This window comes from Rhineura floridana, chromosome 8, assembly GCF_030035675.1.
Source record: "Rhineura floridana isolate rRhiFlo1 chromosome 8, rRhiFlo1.hap2, whole genome shotgun sequence".
Taxonomy (NCBI): Eukaryota; Metazoa; Chordata; class Lepidosauria; order Squamata; family Rhineuridae; genus Rhineura; species Rhineura floridana.
The window spans coordinates 127581269-127599036 of NC_084487.1; the positions used below are offsets into that span (position 1 = coordinate 127581269).

General features: G+C 39.7%; 1 protein-coding gene across 6 annotated transcripts in view; it reads left to right on the forward strand.

Annotated features, from left to right (window-relative positions):
* Positions 1–17768, forward strand: part of ATXN10 (ataxin 10) — a 141504-nt gene that overhangs the window by 63601 nt on the left and 60135 nt on the right. For all 6 annotated transcript variants that reach the window (XM_061582452.1, XM_061582455.1, XM_061582449.1 and 3 more), the window contains one exon: positions 12986–13066. In XM_061582452.1, coding sequence (XP_061438436.1) covers positions 12986–13066 — 81 coding nt within the window. The remainder of the gene's footprint in view (positions 1–12985; positions 13067–17768) is intronic.

Consider the following 17768-nt stretch of genomic DNA (forward strand, 5'->3'; position numbering starts at 1 on the left):
AGCATTTTGGCCTCTCCAGATATGGCAGACTGGATTTCTTCAGGTTCAGAATTTTAATGTGTGAAGTAAATCATGTAGGTTCCTTCTTAGAATGCAAAGCAATTTAACTTGGTCTTCTTAGAGATTAGTCTGGCGTTGCTCTTGGGAGCCAAGAGATCTTTAAGAATCACACTTGGCATGAATCTTAAATATCTAATCGTTGGACAGCTCACTATGGTGGAAATTCGGGTTTAGGGATATGAGCAAGTGGGACTTTGACTTCGACTTCTTGGCTGTAAACATCTTCTCCAATATTAGGTATGACCCAAAATACTTGGGTAGCACATGAACTGTGCTTGTTGAGAGGAGCATACTTTTAAGTAGCCCTTGTTTAGTATCCTGTGGTACAGAATAATTGCCTTGAGACAGGAAAGCTTTTGTGAACTGGAAGAGATGGTTTGTTCTTTTTTGAGTTATAGGAGCGAAAATAGGTCAGGTGCAGAATGCTTTGCATGTATACGTGTTCCAGTAGCAATTCACAATATTTCTGGTTACAAGGACATCTGGTAACAGGGCTGGAAAGACCTAGCTGAAACTTTGGATAGCTGCTACCAAGTAAAGTAGGTAGTATTGAGCTAGATAGAACAATGACATTACCTATAAGGCAGCTTCTCTAACCTTTATATTGTAATGACTAGCATGGGTGATAATAATGAAAAAAATAGGGCAAGGAACTTTTGTGGATGTATTGCACTGCTGACTGAGAGGGTAAATTCTGTGCAATATATGTGCCAAATCATAGAGATACAGCGTGTGTAGTTCTAGATCCAGCTTCTTCTACCCTGTTTATTTTGCTGTTCCTGTAATCATTACTGCAGTTATCTACTCATATGTTTTCTCTATTCTGGGTACAGAAAGAGAGGAGATAGAAATAAGATGGGAATGTCATGAACTGCAATGTAAAATGATCCAATTGCACTTCTCAGAGTTTTATTCCTTACCTTCTTTTCCATTTTTTTTTTTTAAAAAATAGTTCTTTACACGCAAGCAGATGAAAAGTCATGCCTTAGGCACTGGAAAATGTAAAGGTTTTTGAGGACTCAGATTTATTTTTCTATTTTGGTTTGTTCTAATGAACAACAGAAAAGAGATTATGTTGTTTGAAAGTTACTGTCTGTAGAAGGAAAAAGAACAACACAGAATACCATATGTTACCTATTTTAAACCTTGAACCAGGAGATTCCATTACAGACTAGATTTAGGGCTGGTGCTCAATTAAAGAAATATTAGTCAATTAATCAGGTGTTCTAATCAATTAATTAAAATTGAATATTAAATTATACATCTGAAGAAAAACCATTCTTCATAAAAAGCATAAGAAGAGCCTGCTGGATCAGGCCAGTGGTACATCTAGTACAGCATCCTGTTTTCACAGTGACCAGTTTAGGTGCCTATGGGAAGCCTGCATAAAGGACCTGAGCACAACAGCACTCTCCTCACTGGTAATTCCCAGCAACTGCCAGTCAGAGACATGCAACCTTTGACAGTTGAGGTAGAACATGGCCATTCTGGCTAGTATCCATTGATAGCCTCATCCTCCATGAATTTGTCTGATCCTCTTCTAAAATCATCGAAGTTGGTGGCCATCCCTGTTTCCTGAGAGAGCAAATTTCACAGTTTACCTATGCACAGTGTGAAGTAGTTTTCTTTTGTCTGCCCTGAATTTTCCAACATTCAGTTTTTAATAACTTTCACCCAATTTCCAATTTACCATTCTTGGGCAAGGTGATCTGAGAGAGTGGTGGCCAAACAATTACAGACACACTTGGATGAAGCAGATTATCTAGATCCATACCAATCGGGCTTCAGGACTGGTCACGGAACTGAAACAGCCTTGGTTGCTCTGGTAGATGATATGAGGAGGGCATTAGATAGGGGAGAATTCACCTTCCTTGTCCTCCTTGATCTCTCAGCGGCTTTTGATACTGTCGACCACAGTATCCTCTTATATCGCCTAGAGGGATTGGGAATAGGAGGCACCGTATTACGGTGGTTCCGTTCCTTTCTCTCTGATAGGTACCAACAGGTGGCATTGGGGGAGGAGGTTTCAGACTCTTGGCCTCTCAATTGTGGTGTGCCACAGGGTTCTATCCTCTCTCCCATGCTATTTAACATCTATATGAAGCCACTGGGGGCGATCATCAGGAGATTTGGGCTGCAGTGTCACCAATATGCGGATGACACTCAGTTCTATCTCTCGTTTAAATCTTCGCCAGAGTTGGCTGTGGAAACCTTGTCCAAGTGCCTGGAGTCCGTGAGTGGATGGATGGGAAGAAATAGGCTGAAACTGAACCCCGACAAGACTGAGGTACTGCTTGTGGGGGACAAGAGAAGGTTGGGAACTGCTGACCTGAAGTTCAATGGGGTGAGTTTACCCCTAAAGGACCAGGTCCGCAGCCTCGGGGTTGTACTTGATTCCAAGCTGTCCATGGAGGCTCAGATTTCAGCTGTGAGCCGGGCAGCTTGGTATCAACTACACCTTGTACGTAGGCTGCAACCCTACCTTCCTGTTCATCAGCTCCCACTGGTAGTGCATGCTCTGGTCACCTCTCGATTAGATTACTGTAATGCACTCTACGTGGGGTTACCCTTGAAAACGGTCCGGAAACTACAACTTATACAAAATGCGGCGGCTCGACTACTCACAAACAGTCGTCACCGGGACCACATCACGCCAGTGTTGTTCGATCTACACTGGCTTCCAGTTGTTTTCCGGGCCCAATTCAAGGTGTTGGTACTAACCTATAAATCCCTATACGGTCTCGGCCCAGTTTATCTAAAGGAGCGCCTACAACGCCACCAATTATGCCACCTGACAAGATTGGCCACTCAAGGCCTTCTCTCAATCCCGCCAACCAAAGCAGCTAGATTGGCGGGAACTAGAGAGAGGGCCTTTTCAGTGGCGGCCCCCACCCTCTGGAACTCCCTCCCACAAGATCTTCGGCACATCTCTTCCCTGAATATGTTCCGCAAGGCCTTAAAGACCTGGCTCTTTCAACAGGCTTTTGGGATTTCTGGGGAGGCTTAATATTTTTTGTTTACATGCCTCCTATTATGTATTGTTTGTTTTATAATTTATACTATTACACTGTATTTTTGTATTGTATTTTGCTATATTTATTGTATGTACGTCGCCTAGAGTGGCCACCGGCCAGATAGGCGACACATAAATTAAATTTATTATTATTATTATTATTTGGATGTTCATGAGTTCTAGTGTTATGGAAGAGGGAGAAAAACATGTCGCTGTTCGCTTTTTCCCTACCATACATAATTTTATGTACATCTCTCATGTTTCTTCTTGATCACCTTTTCTCTGAAGTAAAAAGTCCCATATCATGTAACCTTTCCTCATAGGGGAGTTGCTCCATCCCTTTCATCATTTTGGTTGCCCTTTTCTGAATCTTTTCCAGTTCTACAATGTCCTTTTTGAAATGAGGTGAAGTGACCAGAACTGTACACACAAGTGAGGTTGCACCTAGAAATGTAAAGGCCCAGGATATTATTTTAATGGTAACCTACTTACCTTCCTTCCTTCCTTCCTTCCTTCCTTCCTTCCTTCAGACCCTCCCCCTATTTTTCCAATTTATTTCTGGGCCTTCATATTTCTAGTCACACCATAGATTAGTATAATGGCATTATTATATTATAGTTTTATTTTCAGTTCCTTTCCTAATGATCCCTAGCATGAAACCAGACTGGTTCAAATGGAGCCTGTCACTTTTGTACAGGCTCAGCTTGTTCAAAAACATTCCCTAGTGCAGCGTTTCCCAACTAGTGGACCACCAGATGTTGTTGGACCACAATTCCCATCTTTCCTGACCATTGGCAATGCTGGCTGAGTCTGATGGGAGTTGTGGTCCAACAACATCTGGTGGCCCACTAGTTGGGAAACGCTGCCCTAGTGCCTAACAAATCTAAACCCCTCCTTCCAACATTACTATCTCATCCATGCATTGAGACTACACAGCTTTGCTTGTGTAGTTGGCCCTGTGTGTGGAACTACTAGCATTTCAGTGAAAGCTACTTTGGAGGTCCTGGCTTTCAGCAACCTACCTAGAAACCTAAATTTTGCTTCCAGGACCTCATTACATTTCCCCATGTCGTTGGTGCCAACATGCATCATGACCACTGATTTCTCCTCAGCCCTGTTTACCAGTATATCTAGACGACAGGTGACATCTTCAACCTTCACACCAACTAGGCAATTAATCCTGCAGTCTGCATGCCCATTACACAGCCAGCTATCTGTGTTCCTAATGATTGAATCACCTACTACCAGGATCCCTTCATTCCCCATCCCTGGAGGAGTATCCTTGGCATGAGAGGATAACAGCTCATTCCCCAAGGGGTCATTTCCCTCTTCCTCAGTGTGACACCCTCCTTCCCTGAGATCTTAATTCTCTGTAAGCATTTCAAGGTGGCATAAACTAAAAACAGATGTCTGCATTAGGATACTTGAGAGGGGAAGAAATAAAGAAGAGGATGCTAGGGGACAAGAAGAAAAACTGCATACTCTGCTTAGCATTTGTTCAAACTTGGCAGGAATAAGCATATATGAATATAACTGATTTTTGACACTACACTTCTACAACATCACAGACCAGGGAATAGGATTATCCCACTTCGCCTGTTCTTATAACTTGTTGAGCTAAATAGAAAACCAGTGGTTGGGGCCAGGAGCTGTGAGAAAAAGTTTGAAAAGGGAGCTATGAATTTGTATGTATAGCTTTGGTATAATCATTATACTATATAGAGATGTGAAGCCCCCCCAAAAACCTGGAAAAATTAAGAAAAAACAGTTTCCCCCAGTTTTTCTGAAGCCTTTTTTGTTTTTTCCCGAAAAATTAAAAAATGAAGAAAAACTGGATTATGGAATTTTATTTTAGCATGATGAATAAAATGGTTCATTGAATCTTGCCTCCCCCCTTTTTCTTAGTTCTTTTTATGGGAATGGATGCTTTATGTCTGCTTGACACTCTGGAGGACTAGCGGAGACATAAATAATTTTCTTTGTTATTAATGTTGATGGTTTCATCTGGGTTTCCCCCCCCCCTGCTCCTCACAAACTGGCAAAACTAAAGAGGTTCCTTACAGTTCAGGTTTTCCTTATGGTTCAGGATCTTGTAGATCCATTTGTTACAAAAAAAATAAAAAATTAAAGTAAATTCAATTTGTAATAATTGTTTGAATAAAATGTACTTTTAATATTCCAAATGTGATACTTTTATGCCAAACCCACTTGTACATAATTACATTTGATGTTCCTGAGGTAACAAAGTGACTTTCGATCTGTAAAAAGTGCTAATATTGCATTTTTCAATTTTTCTGAAAATTGAAAGGGAAAAATTGTTTTTTCCATGGCTTCAAAATTTCCAGAAATTTTACATCACTAATACTATAATGTGTAAATTTTGTACTATAATGTGTAAATTGCATTATTTAGCCCTCTTATGGATCAAAAATCCTTTCTTTGTACTTTATGGGATTTAAAAAAAATATTTCTACAAAATCTTGTGCTCTCCAAATATCAATTTGTTTTTAATTCCTGGAAAATTGGTGTTTCCTCAAGTTGCAGGTTCCCAGTTCAAATGAGGGTTTGAAAGCTGTTGCTCATTGGAAAAAATGTTCTTTAATTGTAGTGTCACAACAGATACTTGACATCTGTAGAAGCAATGCTGGTATTCTACAATAACTCTTCTAATAGTTCTCTCTCAAAGCCATGACTATGTTTGACTTTTGAATGGGAATTGTGGCTAATGTCACAAACATCATGCACCATGTGAATGTGATTTTTGTGTGAAGCTGGACAGCGCACATCTAGTAGCTCTACTCTCTCAGCATAAAAGCTGGCCCACACTGCAAACTATAAACACCATGCCTTTGTAGAATGTAGCTGTTTTGAGTGTCAAGTGACACTTTGTGAGCAGTTGGAGGATGCTGCCAAAATGGCATATCCCATTGAAGTTGCCTTCTCTTCTCTGTAATATTTAGGAACACTTACACCATGTTGCGAGATTGTTCTGTGAGTTTCCCTTTCCCATTCCATATCATAGGCTGCTGAAAGCAGGAAAAACTCACAATGCAATGATGTCATTGCACAGGGTAAGCATTACACAGCCCCCCCCAATTTTTTGTTCAGTTGCCAAGGATGTTTGAATGACTTTAGGGTATTTTAGGGGTGCTAAATCCAAAAATGACATTAGTTTTGCCGAATTGGCTCTAGTTTTTGAGATAATGGATACCCCTCAAATGACGATTGTACCCCTATACGACCTGTAGCTGCTGTCATATGCAGCAGGGTTTGGTCTATCTTTTTACTCTTGAACATTGTTTTGCAAGTTTATCCATTGCATATAATATCATATTGATACTTTTTTTTTTTTTTGGAAGAGGAATATGAGTTTGTCACGAAGAGGCTGCTTAAACAATCCTAATGCATTCTGCTACGTTTGTGGCGAACAGGGCCGGTTCCAAAGGGCGGCCAGGTTGGGCACTGGCCCGAGGGTCCTGCAGCTCTAGGAGCCCCTGGGGGCCCTCCGCTCCCCCTCCGCGATCCCATGGATCGCAAGATGAGCTTCCAAACCGCCCGCCATCCCCCGCGCTTCACCTACCTTTCTCTGCTGTTCGCGCAGGGTTGCCATTAATAAAGATGGCGGCCGAGGTTTCTGTAAGGGACTGAAGCCTCTGCCGTCATCTTGGTTGATGGCAGCAATGCGCGCGCTGCATGCCATCAACCAAGATGGTGGCAAAGGTTTCAGTCCCTTACGGAAACTTCGGCCACCATCTTTATTGATGGCAACCCTGCGCGAACAGCAGAGAAAGGTAGGTGAAGCGCTGGGGATGGCGGGGGATGGTGGGTGGTTCGGAAGCTCGTCTTGCGATCCGCAGGATCGCAGAAGGGAAGCAGAGGGGCCCGGGGCAGGCTAATGCCCAAGGGCCCCCGCATTCCTGGAGCCGACTCTGGTGGTGAATACACTCTGCAAAAACAAAGAAAAAACATCACTGACTTTGTAAAACAAGCATATCTTGCTTATTTTGGAGTGAAGCTTGGAGATCAAGATAAGTCTTGGGCTCCCCATAAGGTTTGCAAAACCTGTGTAGAGTGCCTACAACAGTGGAAAAATGGAGAAAGGAAACGTTTAAACTTTGGTGTGCCTATGGTGTGGAGAGAGCCGCAAAACCATCACGATGATTGTTATTTTTGTGTTGTGAATGTGAAAGGCTTCAATCGCTACAAGAAACATAAGTGGGAGTATCCTGATTTGGACTCAGCAAGGCGACCTGTGCCACACAGCGAAGACGTTCCCATAGCAGTGTTTACCTCACTGCCTGACCTTCCATTGTCAGATGTTGAAGAAATGCTGGATGTGGAGTGTAGCACAGGTGGTAGCCCTGGAAGTGGATATGAAGAAAGCTTTTCAACACCTGAGCAGTTCTACCAAAAAAAACTCCATGATCTGGTACAAGACGTCAGTCTGTCAAAGCAAGCATCTGAACTTTTAGCATCCAGGCTAATGGAAAAGAACTGTCTACAGCCGGAAGCTAACATAACAGCTTATCGGACAAGAGAGGAGGGACTTCTTCCATACTTCAGCCAAGATGAAGAACTTGTACACTGCAATAACATTCCTGGACTTCTTCTCTAAATGGGACTACCGGAATATCAACCAGAAGATTGGCGGCTTTTTATAGACAGCTCCACCAGAAGCTTGAAATGTGTTTTATTGCACAATGGTAACCGCTATGCATCTCTTCCAATTGCTCACTCAACAAAACTTAAAGAAGAATATGAAAATATCAAAATGGTCTTGCAGAAGCTCTGGTATCATGAGCACCAGTGGTCTATTTGTGTTGATCTAAAGATGGTGAACTTCTTGCTTGGGCAGCAAAGTGGATACACGAAGTACCCTTGTTTCATCTGCTTGTGGGATAGTAGGGCAAAGCAAGATCATTGGAAAAAAGTGACATGGCCTTCAAGGGAACACATGACTAGGTGCAGCGAACATCATTAACAACCCATTGGTTGTCAGAGAAAAAATCATTCTCCCACCACTCCATATCAAGCTTGGACTGATGAAGTAATTTGTTAAGGCCTTGGACAAAGATGGTGATTGCTTCAAATACATTTGTAGATCGTTCCTTGGACTGACTATGGAAAAACTAAAAGCAGGAATCTTTGATAGTCCTAAATTCGTAAACTCATCAATGATTTGAATTTTACTAAATTTATGAATGATGTTGAAGCTTCTGCCTGGTGCAGTTATGTCTCAGTTGTCAAGAACTTCTTGGGTAACCACAAAGCAGACAATTATGAAGAATTGGTGCAAAACATGCTCGCTAACTTTAAACATTTTGGTACTAATATGAGCATAAAGGTACACTATCTCCATAGCCACTTAGACAGATTTCCGGATAATCTTGGTGATTTTAGTGAGGAACACGGGGAGAGGTTCCATCAGGATATAAAGGTGATGGAGGAAAGGTATCGAGGCAGATGGAACAGACACATGATGGCAGACTACTGCTGGAGCCTCCAACGTGATTGTCCTGATGCCCCACATAAAAGAAAATCGTACACACAGCGTTTTTCTATGCATTAATTGTGATTTTCTGAATCAGCTTACTTTGTTTTAATGTTATTGTACTGAATACAACGCCATTAGGTATTTCATGTGTTTACTTTTGTATGATTTATTTATTTTATTTATTTATTTTATTTAGTTTCCATGTCATTTGTGGGTAGGCTATGCCTGACCATTAATTTTTTTGAATTTGTTATGTTTTTCAATGGTGGCATCCATTATCTGAAAAATTAGAGCCAACCTAGCAAAACCGATGCCATATTTGGAATCAGCGACACAAAGTTACCCTAAAATTGATCAAACATCATTGGCAATAAAATTAGTGTTGACCAGTGTTATGAGTGATGACATTTTTGCTGGCACCTCCAGTTTGCATTTAATGTATAAATTGGTTCTCACCCTGCTTGTTCACCAGTCTCTCTGCCCAATTTGCTACTTTTAAATTGCATGGGGTATAACTTTGCTACTCAAGGATTTCCAGGTATTTTGGTTTGAGATGAAATAACCCTATAATCTGGTCATGCTCAATTTCTTCCTCAGTTCTGATATTTATAGCAAAATCCTAGTACATGAGTTTAATGGAGATTACTGTCATGTAAATATGTGTAGGATTGCATCCAGGGTTGATTTGATTTAAATCAAAATGATTTAAATTGCATCTCTGAAGTACTCAATCTAATGATTTAAATCACAGTTTAAATCACTAGTGAGGAAGATTCAATTTAATCATTTTTTTAGTAGAAGTACATTATTGTTTAATATAACCTTAATACATATGCTATGGTCTGAAGGCACATGAGGCCAGCTCCCTGCTGAAGCTAAGCAGCGTCAGGTGTGGTCAATGCCTGGATGGGAGACTGCCTGGGAACCATATGTAAGCCGCCTTGGGTTTCTATGATGAAAAGAAAAGCGGGGTATACATTAAATAAATAAATAAAATAAAACAAATAAATGTAGATTTCATTAGAAGGTAAGTACGCATTGAGCAATTCTGTATTTTCAGATTTTCATCAAAAATGGAGTGATAATTTGGTTGTTTTAGTACTAAAGCACAGTGAAGTAAAGCACAGGAGATGAACCAGATCCAACTGTTCAATTAAGATGTTCAGATGACTGGAGGATTGCTAATGTTGTCCCTATCTTCAAAAAGGAACTACAGACCAGTCAGCCTGACATCAATTCCTGGGGAAAATCAGCAGGTTATAAAGCAGTCAGTCTGTAAGCACCTTGAAAACAATGCAGTGATCACTAGAGGCCAACCTCGATTTATCAAGAACAAATCCTGCCAGACTAATCTTATATCATTTGATTGGGTAACCTCCCTGGTAGACTGTGGGAATACTGTGAATGTAATATAGCTTGACTTCATCAAAGCTTCATCAAAGTGCCCCATGATATTCTGATGAGCAAGCTAGCTAAATGTAGGCTGGATGAAACAACTATCAGGTGGATCCACAGTTGGCTACATAATTGTGAGAGTGGTTATCAATGGTTCCTTCTCAAACTGGGGGGAGGTAAAGAGCAGGGTACCACAGGGCTCAGTCCTGGGCCCAGTGCTCTTCAACATACTTATTAATGACTTGGATGAGGAGTTGTAGGGAACACATCAAATTTGCAGATGATACAAAATTGGGAAGGGTAGCTAATACCTTGAAAGACAGAAACAAAATTCAAAGTGATTGTTATAAGCTGGAGCATTGGGCTGAAAACAACTGAATGAAATTTAATAGGGACAAGTGCAAAGTTCTACAATAGGAAAAAGAAACCAAATGCACAGCTTTAAGATGGGGGATACTTGGCTCAGCAATACTAAATGCGAGAATGAATATGAGCCAACAGTGTGATGTGGCTGCAAAAAAGGCAAATGCTATTTTAGACTGCATTAACAGAAGTATAGTTTCCAAATTGTGTGAAGTACTAGTTCCCCTGTATTAGGTCCTGATTAGGCCTCATCTGGAGTATTACGTCCAGTTTTGGACACCGCACTTTAAGAAGGATGCTAACAAACTGGAACGGGTTCTGAGGAGGGCAACAAGGATGATCAGGGGACTAGGAACAAAGCCTTATTAGGAGAGACTGAAAGAACTGGGCATGTTTAGCCTGGAGAAGACTGAGGAGAGGTAAGATATAACTCTTCAAGTACTTGAAAGGTTCACACAGAAGAGGGCCAGGATCTCTTCTCGACCCTGATACAGTGCAGAACACAGAATACTAGGCTTAAGTTGACTGAACATCAGGAAAAACTTTCTGTTAGAGCAGTATGACAATGGAACCAATTACCTAGGAAGGTGAGAGGCTCTCTGGAGGCCTTCAAGAGGCAGCTGGACAGCCACATTTGGATTCCTGCATTGAGCAGGGGGTTGGACTCAGTGGCCTTATAGGCCCCTTCCAACTCTACTAATCTATTATTGTAGTCATGATATTTTTGTCATGATATGCCAGAATTGCCACCACCAAACAGGCTTTTAAATTGTACTAATAAGATTGTCCTTCTTATTAGTTTTCCCCTTCAACAAACAACATTAACAAAACATGCACATGCATTTTTGAATAGGTAACTATTTCAGTTTTTTGATAAATGTAAAGTTCTTTTAAAAATAAAATTTATTTAATTTCAACTAAGTCAACATGAGAAACTTAAAATATTGGGTGGTACAGTTAACTAAGTTTTCTTCACCTTTGTGTTCCTTGTTTATTGTCTGGAAAAGAAATGCAAGTTTTTCTGCTTTTTCAGTTCCCAACTTCTCAATTTAGAATGAATTAGTCCAAAGGAATAAAAAAATTCTGTCTACACCTTCAGAAGAGGCTACTGCTGTTAAGAACTGGATTACCACTTCAGTGTTCTCCTCCTTGTTCAGATCTACTCCATCTCCCAAAATTGTCTATTCATTGACCTTCTTTATCTTTGCACTTAGAGAGCAAGGCCAAGAGAGGGAGAGAGTATGAACTTCATGCACACCGCATGCAGAATAGGACTGATCAGATTATCCCCCATCTCCTTAAACTGCTGTTAACATATTCATAGAATATAATTAGAAGTTGTATAGTTAGTATTCATGATGATATCTTTGACCTAGGCTCTTTTTTTACTAATTGTTTTAAGAAAATTTTGAAATCCGATATAAATTTTTTTAAAAACCCAATTTAAAAATCCATTTTTAATTTTTTTTAAAAAAATGATTTTTTATCAACCCTGTGCATCTTTAGTGTCCTAACTAGCTTGCAAAAATCAAGTGCCTAATTAGTTACCTGGACACCTAATTTTCACAGTCCGGAGACCTAGAAAATTTTAAGTTTGTTTTTCCTGGCTCTCTCCAGGACTGAATCCTGGAATTTTCAAATGTTTTTACAATCCTTCTTGTAATGCAGTGTTGTATAGGAAGAATGTTAAGTTGTGAATCTTCATTTTTGTAGCTGTGTTGTTATTATTATTATTATTATTATTATTAAAATTTATATCCCACCCTTCCAGAAGGAGCCCAGGGTGACAAACAAAAATACTAAAAACACTCTAAAACATCTTAAAAACAGACTTCATAATACATTAAAACAAATCATCTTTAAAAACATCTTTACAAAAGCTTTAAAAACATCTATTTATAGGAAAGTCTATGGAGGGATTTACATAATTCAGTTATACAACTTTAATGGGACAGTGAATTTGATCCATTGTATTTTTGTGTGTATGTAATTGAAAATCATGATTGAATTATGCTATGTATTTAGCATTTTTTACTTCTGGGCATTTATAATTGAACTGAATTGCATGCCTGTTTTTCCCCATTTAGTTTACATGCCTGAACAATATCCATTTTTTTTGTAAAATTGTTTTTTAAAAATATCACCCCTCCCCACTATTTAATTTTCCTCAAAGGCCAAACACAGGTGAGGGGTCTGAGAATTGGGATCCTTGGGGGGAATCCATGGTACCCACCTCACCTTGACATGCTGTGTTTCAGGACATTGCACTCTCTACGACTGGTGGTAGCTTCCACCTGACTGGGTGAAGTTGTCCCTTTGGGGCAGCAGCTCCACCCCTCACCAAGCTGGTGAAGATGGGACTTTGCAGTATCCTACCACCCTCTCCACCAGGGGGATTAGGATTGCACTAGTTATTAGTGAATATATTGATAGGCTAGAATTTCTAAAGAGATTGTCTGTGACACATTTGCATGCCAGCAAAGAAAACTTTAGCTGCATTTTTAATTTGTTGGCTGCTTGTATAGTTTAACAGGTACTGATTGAAATGTAACTTGGCTGATGACAAACGGCAAGTGTGATCTAACTTTGTACAATGCAGAGAAGCTAGTTTTTGCAGTTTTCTTATAACCAACAGCAGCTTGTTTTTCCTCCTCTTTCAGGTTCTTGATTGTTACCAACCATTTGCTGAAGTGCCCGGAGTTGGTCAAAGCCATGTATGCCAAACTGAGCAATCAAGAAAGGTAACCCCAAAAACCAATGTGGGTTTTAGCATTTAGCATTCCATATAGAGTATCCTGTTCACATGATATGAAAAAAAACTGTGTGGTTTCATAGTTGGCACAGAATCTTTAAATACATGTTTCTATGTCAGTAATGGTTTTAAATTGGTTGGTTAACATTACAATTTAGCCACAACTGGCAGGGATTTAGATAGGGGTTGCAGAATCCAGGTTGGCGCCCTTACTCTGTAAAGAAATGCACACACACAGAGAGAAAATGAAGACAAGATTTCATGCTTGTGCTTGTGCATTGATTTCATGTGTGCACCGCACCCTGTTGTATTTTATGGCTCAGCTTGTACTGTCATTTAATAGCTATATAAAAAAGGAGATGTAACAATGTTCTTCACCCCCCTAGCAAAAGAAGTGCACAATGAACACTAAACTTTTCATGACATCACTGTTCTTTAAAATCTCTGTCCGTACATATACACATACACACACATGTACATACATAGATTCTGTGTAGGAAAAAGAGTAAACATATTAGTCTTTAAAAAAGGGTATGCATGTTATACAAAGTGAGCAAAAATATACTGTCTTGATGTTAGAAACTATAATATATATGTTTCGTTAAAAGATCTATGTCTTTACTTGAACTTTTGTCGTTTTAAGCATGGTTAGATATGAGAAAACTATAGTTAGCATCACCCCTGGTGTAGAACTTGGAACCTAACCATCATAAACTTGGTACCAGAAATGGAAGTAGTTCTTTGGGAATTATGATCCCAGATAGGTGAGATATGGAGCCACACAATTATTTTGTTTGAGGATCAGTTTATTATCTATGCTACGCACAAGACTGTGGACATAATATATCTTGATTTAAGCAAAGTTTTTGACAAAGTGCCCCATGATATTCTGATGAGCAAGCTAGCTAAATGTGGGCTGGATGAAACAACTATCAGGTGGATCCACAGTCAGCTACAGAATTGTATTGAAAGTGTGCTTATTCGTGGTTCCTTCTCAAACTGGGGGGAAGTAACGAGTGGAGTACTGCAGGGCTTGGTCCTGGGCCCAGTGCTCTTCCACATTTTTATTAATGACTTGGATGAGGAGGTGCAGGTAATGTTTATTAAATTTGCAGATGATACAAAATTGGAAGGGATAGCTAATACCTTGAAAGACAGAAACAAAATGCAAAGGGATCTTGATAGGCTGGAGCATTGGACTGAAAACAACAGAATGAAATTTAACAGGGATAAGTGCAATGTTCTACACCTAGGAAAAAGAAACCAAATGCACAGCTTTAAGATAGGGGCTACTTGGCTCAGCAATACTACATATGAGAAGGATCTTGGGATTGTTGATCACAAGCTGAATATGAGCTAACAGTATGATGTGGCTGCAAAAAAGGCAAATGCTGCTTTAGGCTGCATTAACAGAAGTATAGTTTCCAAATCATGTAAAATATTGGTTCCCCTCTATTTGGAACTGGTTAGGTCTCATCTTAAGTACTACGTCCAGTTGTGGACACCACACTTTAAGAAGGATGCAGACAAACTGGAACAGGTTCAGAGGAGGGCAATGAGGATGATCAGGAGACTAGAAACAAAACCCTATGAGGAGAGACTGAAAGAACTGGGCATGTTTAGCCTGGAGAATTGAAGACTGATAGCACTGTTCAGATACTTGAAAGGTTATTACACATAGGAAGGCGAGGATCTCCTCCCGATCATCCTAGACTGCCAGGGACAGACTAATGGACTCAAGTTGCAGGAAGCCAGATTTCAACTGAACAACAGGAAAAACTTCCTAACTGTTAGAGCAGTATGTCAATGGAACCAATTACCTAGGAAGGTGGTGGGCTCACCAACACTGGAGGCCTTCAAGAGGCAGCTGGACAGCCACCTGTCGCGTATGCTTTAATTCGGATTCTTGCATTGAGCAGGGGGATGGACTCGATGGCCTTATAGGCCCCTTCCAACTCTATGATTCTATGACTGGTGTCCTGACCAAGGAGATATTATTTCATGGTACAGAAAGAAACTTCTAATGTTTCTAATTTTAATACAGTTTTTAAAAGAATTTTAATCTAGTTACTTAAAGAAGCTTGATATCAAAGTAACTTGATATAGTTACTTAAAACTCATACAGAGGACAAGGTCTTCTTTATAGGTTTATTCTGAACTGATTGTCCTCTGTTGTTTGATTCAGATATGATTATTGTAAAGCACTTTGAGAAAACTTTGAATCACAAAGGGCTGGATGGAGGTACCAACTTTGTTTCATGAGTTGAGGGAGCTTTAATGGGGCCATGCTCAGGGCAGAAAATGCTTCTGGGAATTTAAACCCAATTGAAGAGGATGAATCATAGTATCAGCCTCTAGGAGCCAGTTGTTTATGCACTCCAAGGTGGAGTTGTGGATTCAAAATGCAACTCTCATCTTATGCCAAGTCAGTCCAAGATTAGCAGATCCTCCACACACAGACCAGCACTAGGTCTCTTAAATGGTGGTGACTAGGGAGAGAGTCTTCTCTGTGGAGGTGCCCTGTTTATGGGATTGTCTCCTCCAAGAGGCCTGTCTGACACCTACTTTACTATCTTTTTGGACCTAGGTAAATACTATTTTCCCCAGGCTTTTCATTGTTAAAACAGTTGATGATTTTATTGCTGCCATTTTCCCCTTGTTGTTAGGCTTTTTAATATTAGTATATACTGTTATGTTTGATGATATTATGCAAGTCACCCTAAGAATTTTTAAACTGAAGGGTAGCATAAACACCTAAAAAATAAACATAGAAAACAAATTTTGTCTCCATGTTGCCACCCCGCTAACAACAACAAAAATTACAACAGAAATTAGCCATGAAACCACTTTATCAACAATAACCTGTGCCGTTGATGGTGGGAGCTGTGGTCCATACACTTGAATAACTTATTTAATGTTCATCCATATTAGAGAGAAAATGACCTTTCCTTTATATGTGCAATACAATGGAAGAAAACAAAAAATAATTAAGATTTAGAATATGGATAAAATTATATTATACTCTAAAGTATACAATCTTCTTATAGAACTCATTTTTAAACCATTGTGGCATTCTAGCTATATGCAGTATTTGGGCATATTCTGTAGATTGTCTCTGAGCACAGACCTAGGTAGAAAATTGGGATTAGTGCCAATAAAGTTTACTGATGGCCGTTAGCTGGCCTCAAATGTGACTTTGTAAACTAGGCCGTAGGAGACTCACTGTCTCATTCAGAGACAAAAATGGAGACATTTCATCACAAGGGCAAGTGGGTTGCTAAGGTTTCTTTGCAGCTGACTAAGTCATATGGGTAGAAGAGGAAAGATGTGGTATTGAGGTACTGGGAGGGCAGCTTGACCTTAACAAACAGATGCAAATAGATTCATTTTTCAGTAAGCTATATCTTTCAAGACCTTCCTGTAAATAGGAGAGCCCTGTCGGATCAGACCAAAGGCAACTCTAGTCCAACATTTTGTTCTTACAGTGGCCAACCAGATGCTTATGGGAAGCCCTCAATCAGGGCCTGAGTGCAATAGCATTCTCCCCACCTTTGACTGCCCACAATGGTACTTAGAGACATACAACCTCTGATACTGGAAGTAGTATACATCCATGCTGGTTAGTAGCCATTGATAGCCTTAACTTCCATGAATTAGTCTAAATCCCTTTTAAAGCCATCTAAGTTGGTGCACATCTCTACATCTTGTGGTATCGTATTCCATAGTTTAAGTATATGCTGTGTGAAGAAGTCCTTCCTTTTGTCCCTCCTGATTCATCCAACTTTCAGCTTCATTGTATGATCATAACACTCCAAAGAAGGGAGAAAAGTGTCTCCTTCTCTACACCATACATTATTTTGTACAACTCTAGCATGTCCCCCTTACTTGCTTTTTTTTCTAAACAAAAAAGCTCCAGAAACCTTTCCTTATAGGGGAATTGTTCCAGCCCCATTTTTGTTGCACTTTTCAGAATCTTTTTCAACTCTACAATATCCTTTTTGAGGTGTGGCAACAAGGGCTGTAAACAGTATTCCAAGTGTGGTCACACCTTAGACTTGTTTAACAGCATTATGATTATTTTCAATCCCTTTTCTAATGATCCCTAACATAGAATTCCCCTTTTTCACATCTGCCGTAAACTAGATTGACATTTTGATCCACCATAACTCCAAGATCTCTTTCTTGGTCAATCAGTATGTTTATTGCTTAGTCCAAAGACCATTGCAGAATAGAATTGAATACAAAGCCTTAAAACATTAAAAGACTTCCATACAAAATCAATAATCACAATTAATAAATTAATAAATTAAATATATTCCATAAACAAATAGAGCTTTACTTATAAAACAGGTTAAACATTACTTTGTAATCACCGTTAACCCATGATCCTCTTACCCTGTCATCCTGTCATCCTGTAACTGCAAATCTTGATCAGTAGTCTTTGAAGAATCACTTAAGTCTAAGTACACAATGTCTACGGTCATTCCTATCTGTATGCTTATTGACACTGTCAAAGAACTGTAAACGTTAGTTAAGCAGGACTTACTTTTGCAGAAGCCATGCTGGTTCCTCTTCAACAAAACTTGTTCTTCTATAAGTTTGACAACTTTATCTTTAATGTTGCTTTCTAACAGTTTTCCCAGAAGAGATGTTCAGCTAACTGGCCCATAATTTCCTGAGTCCCCCCCAGA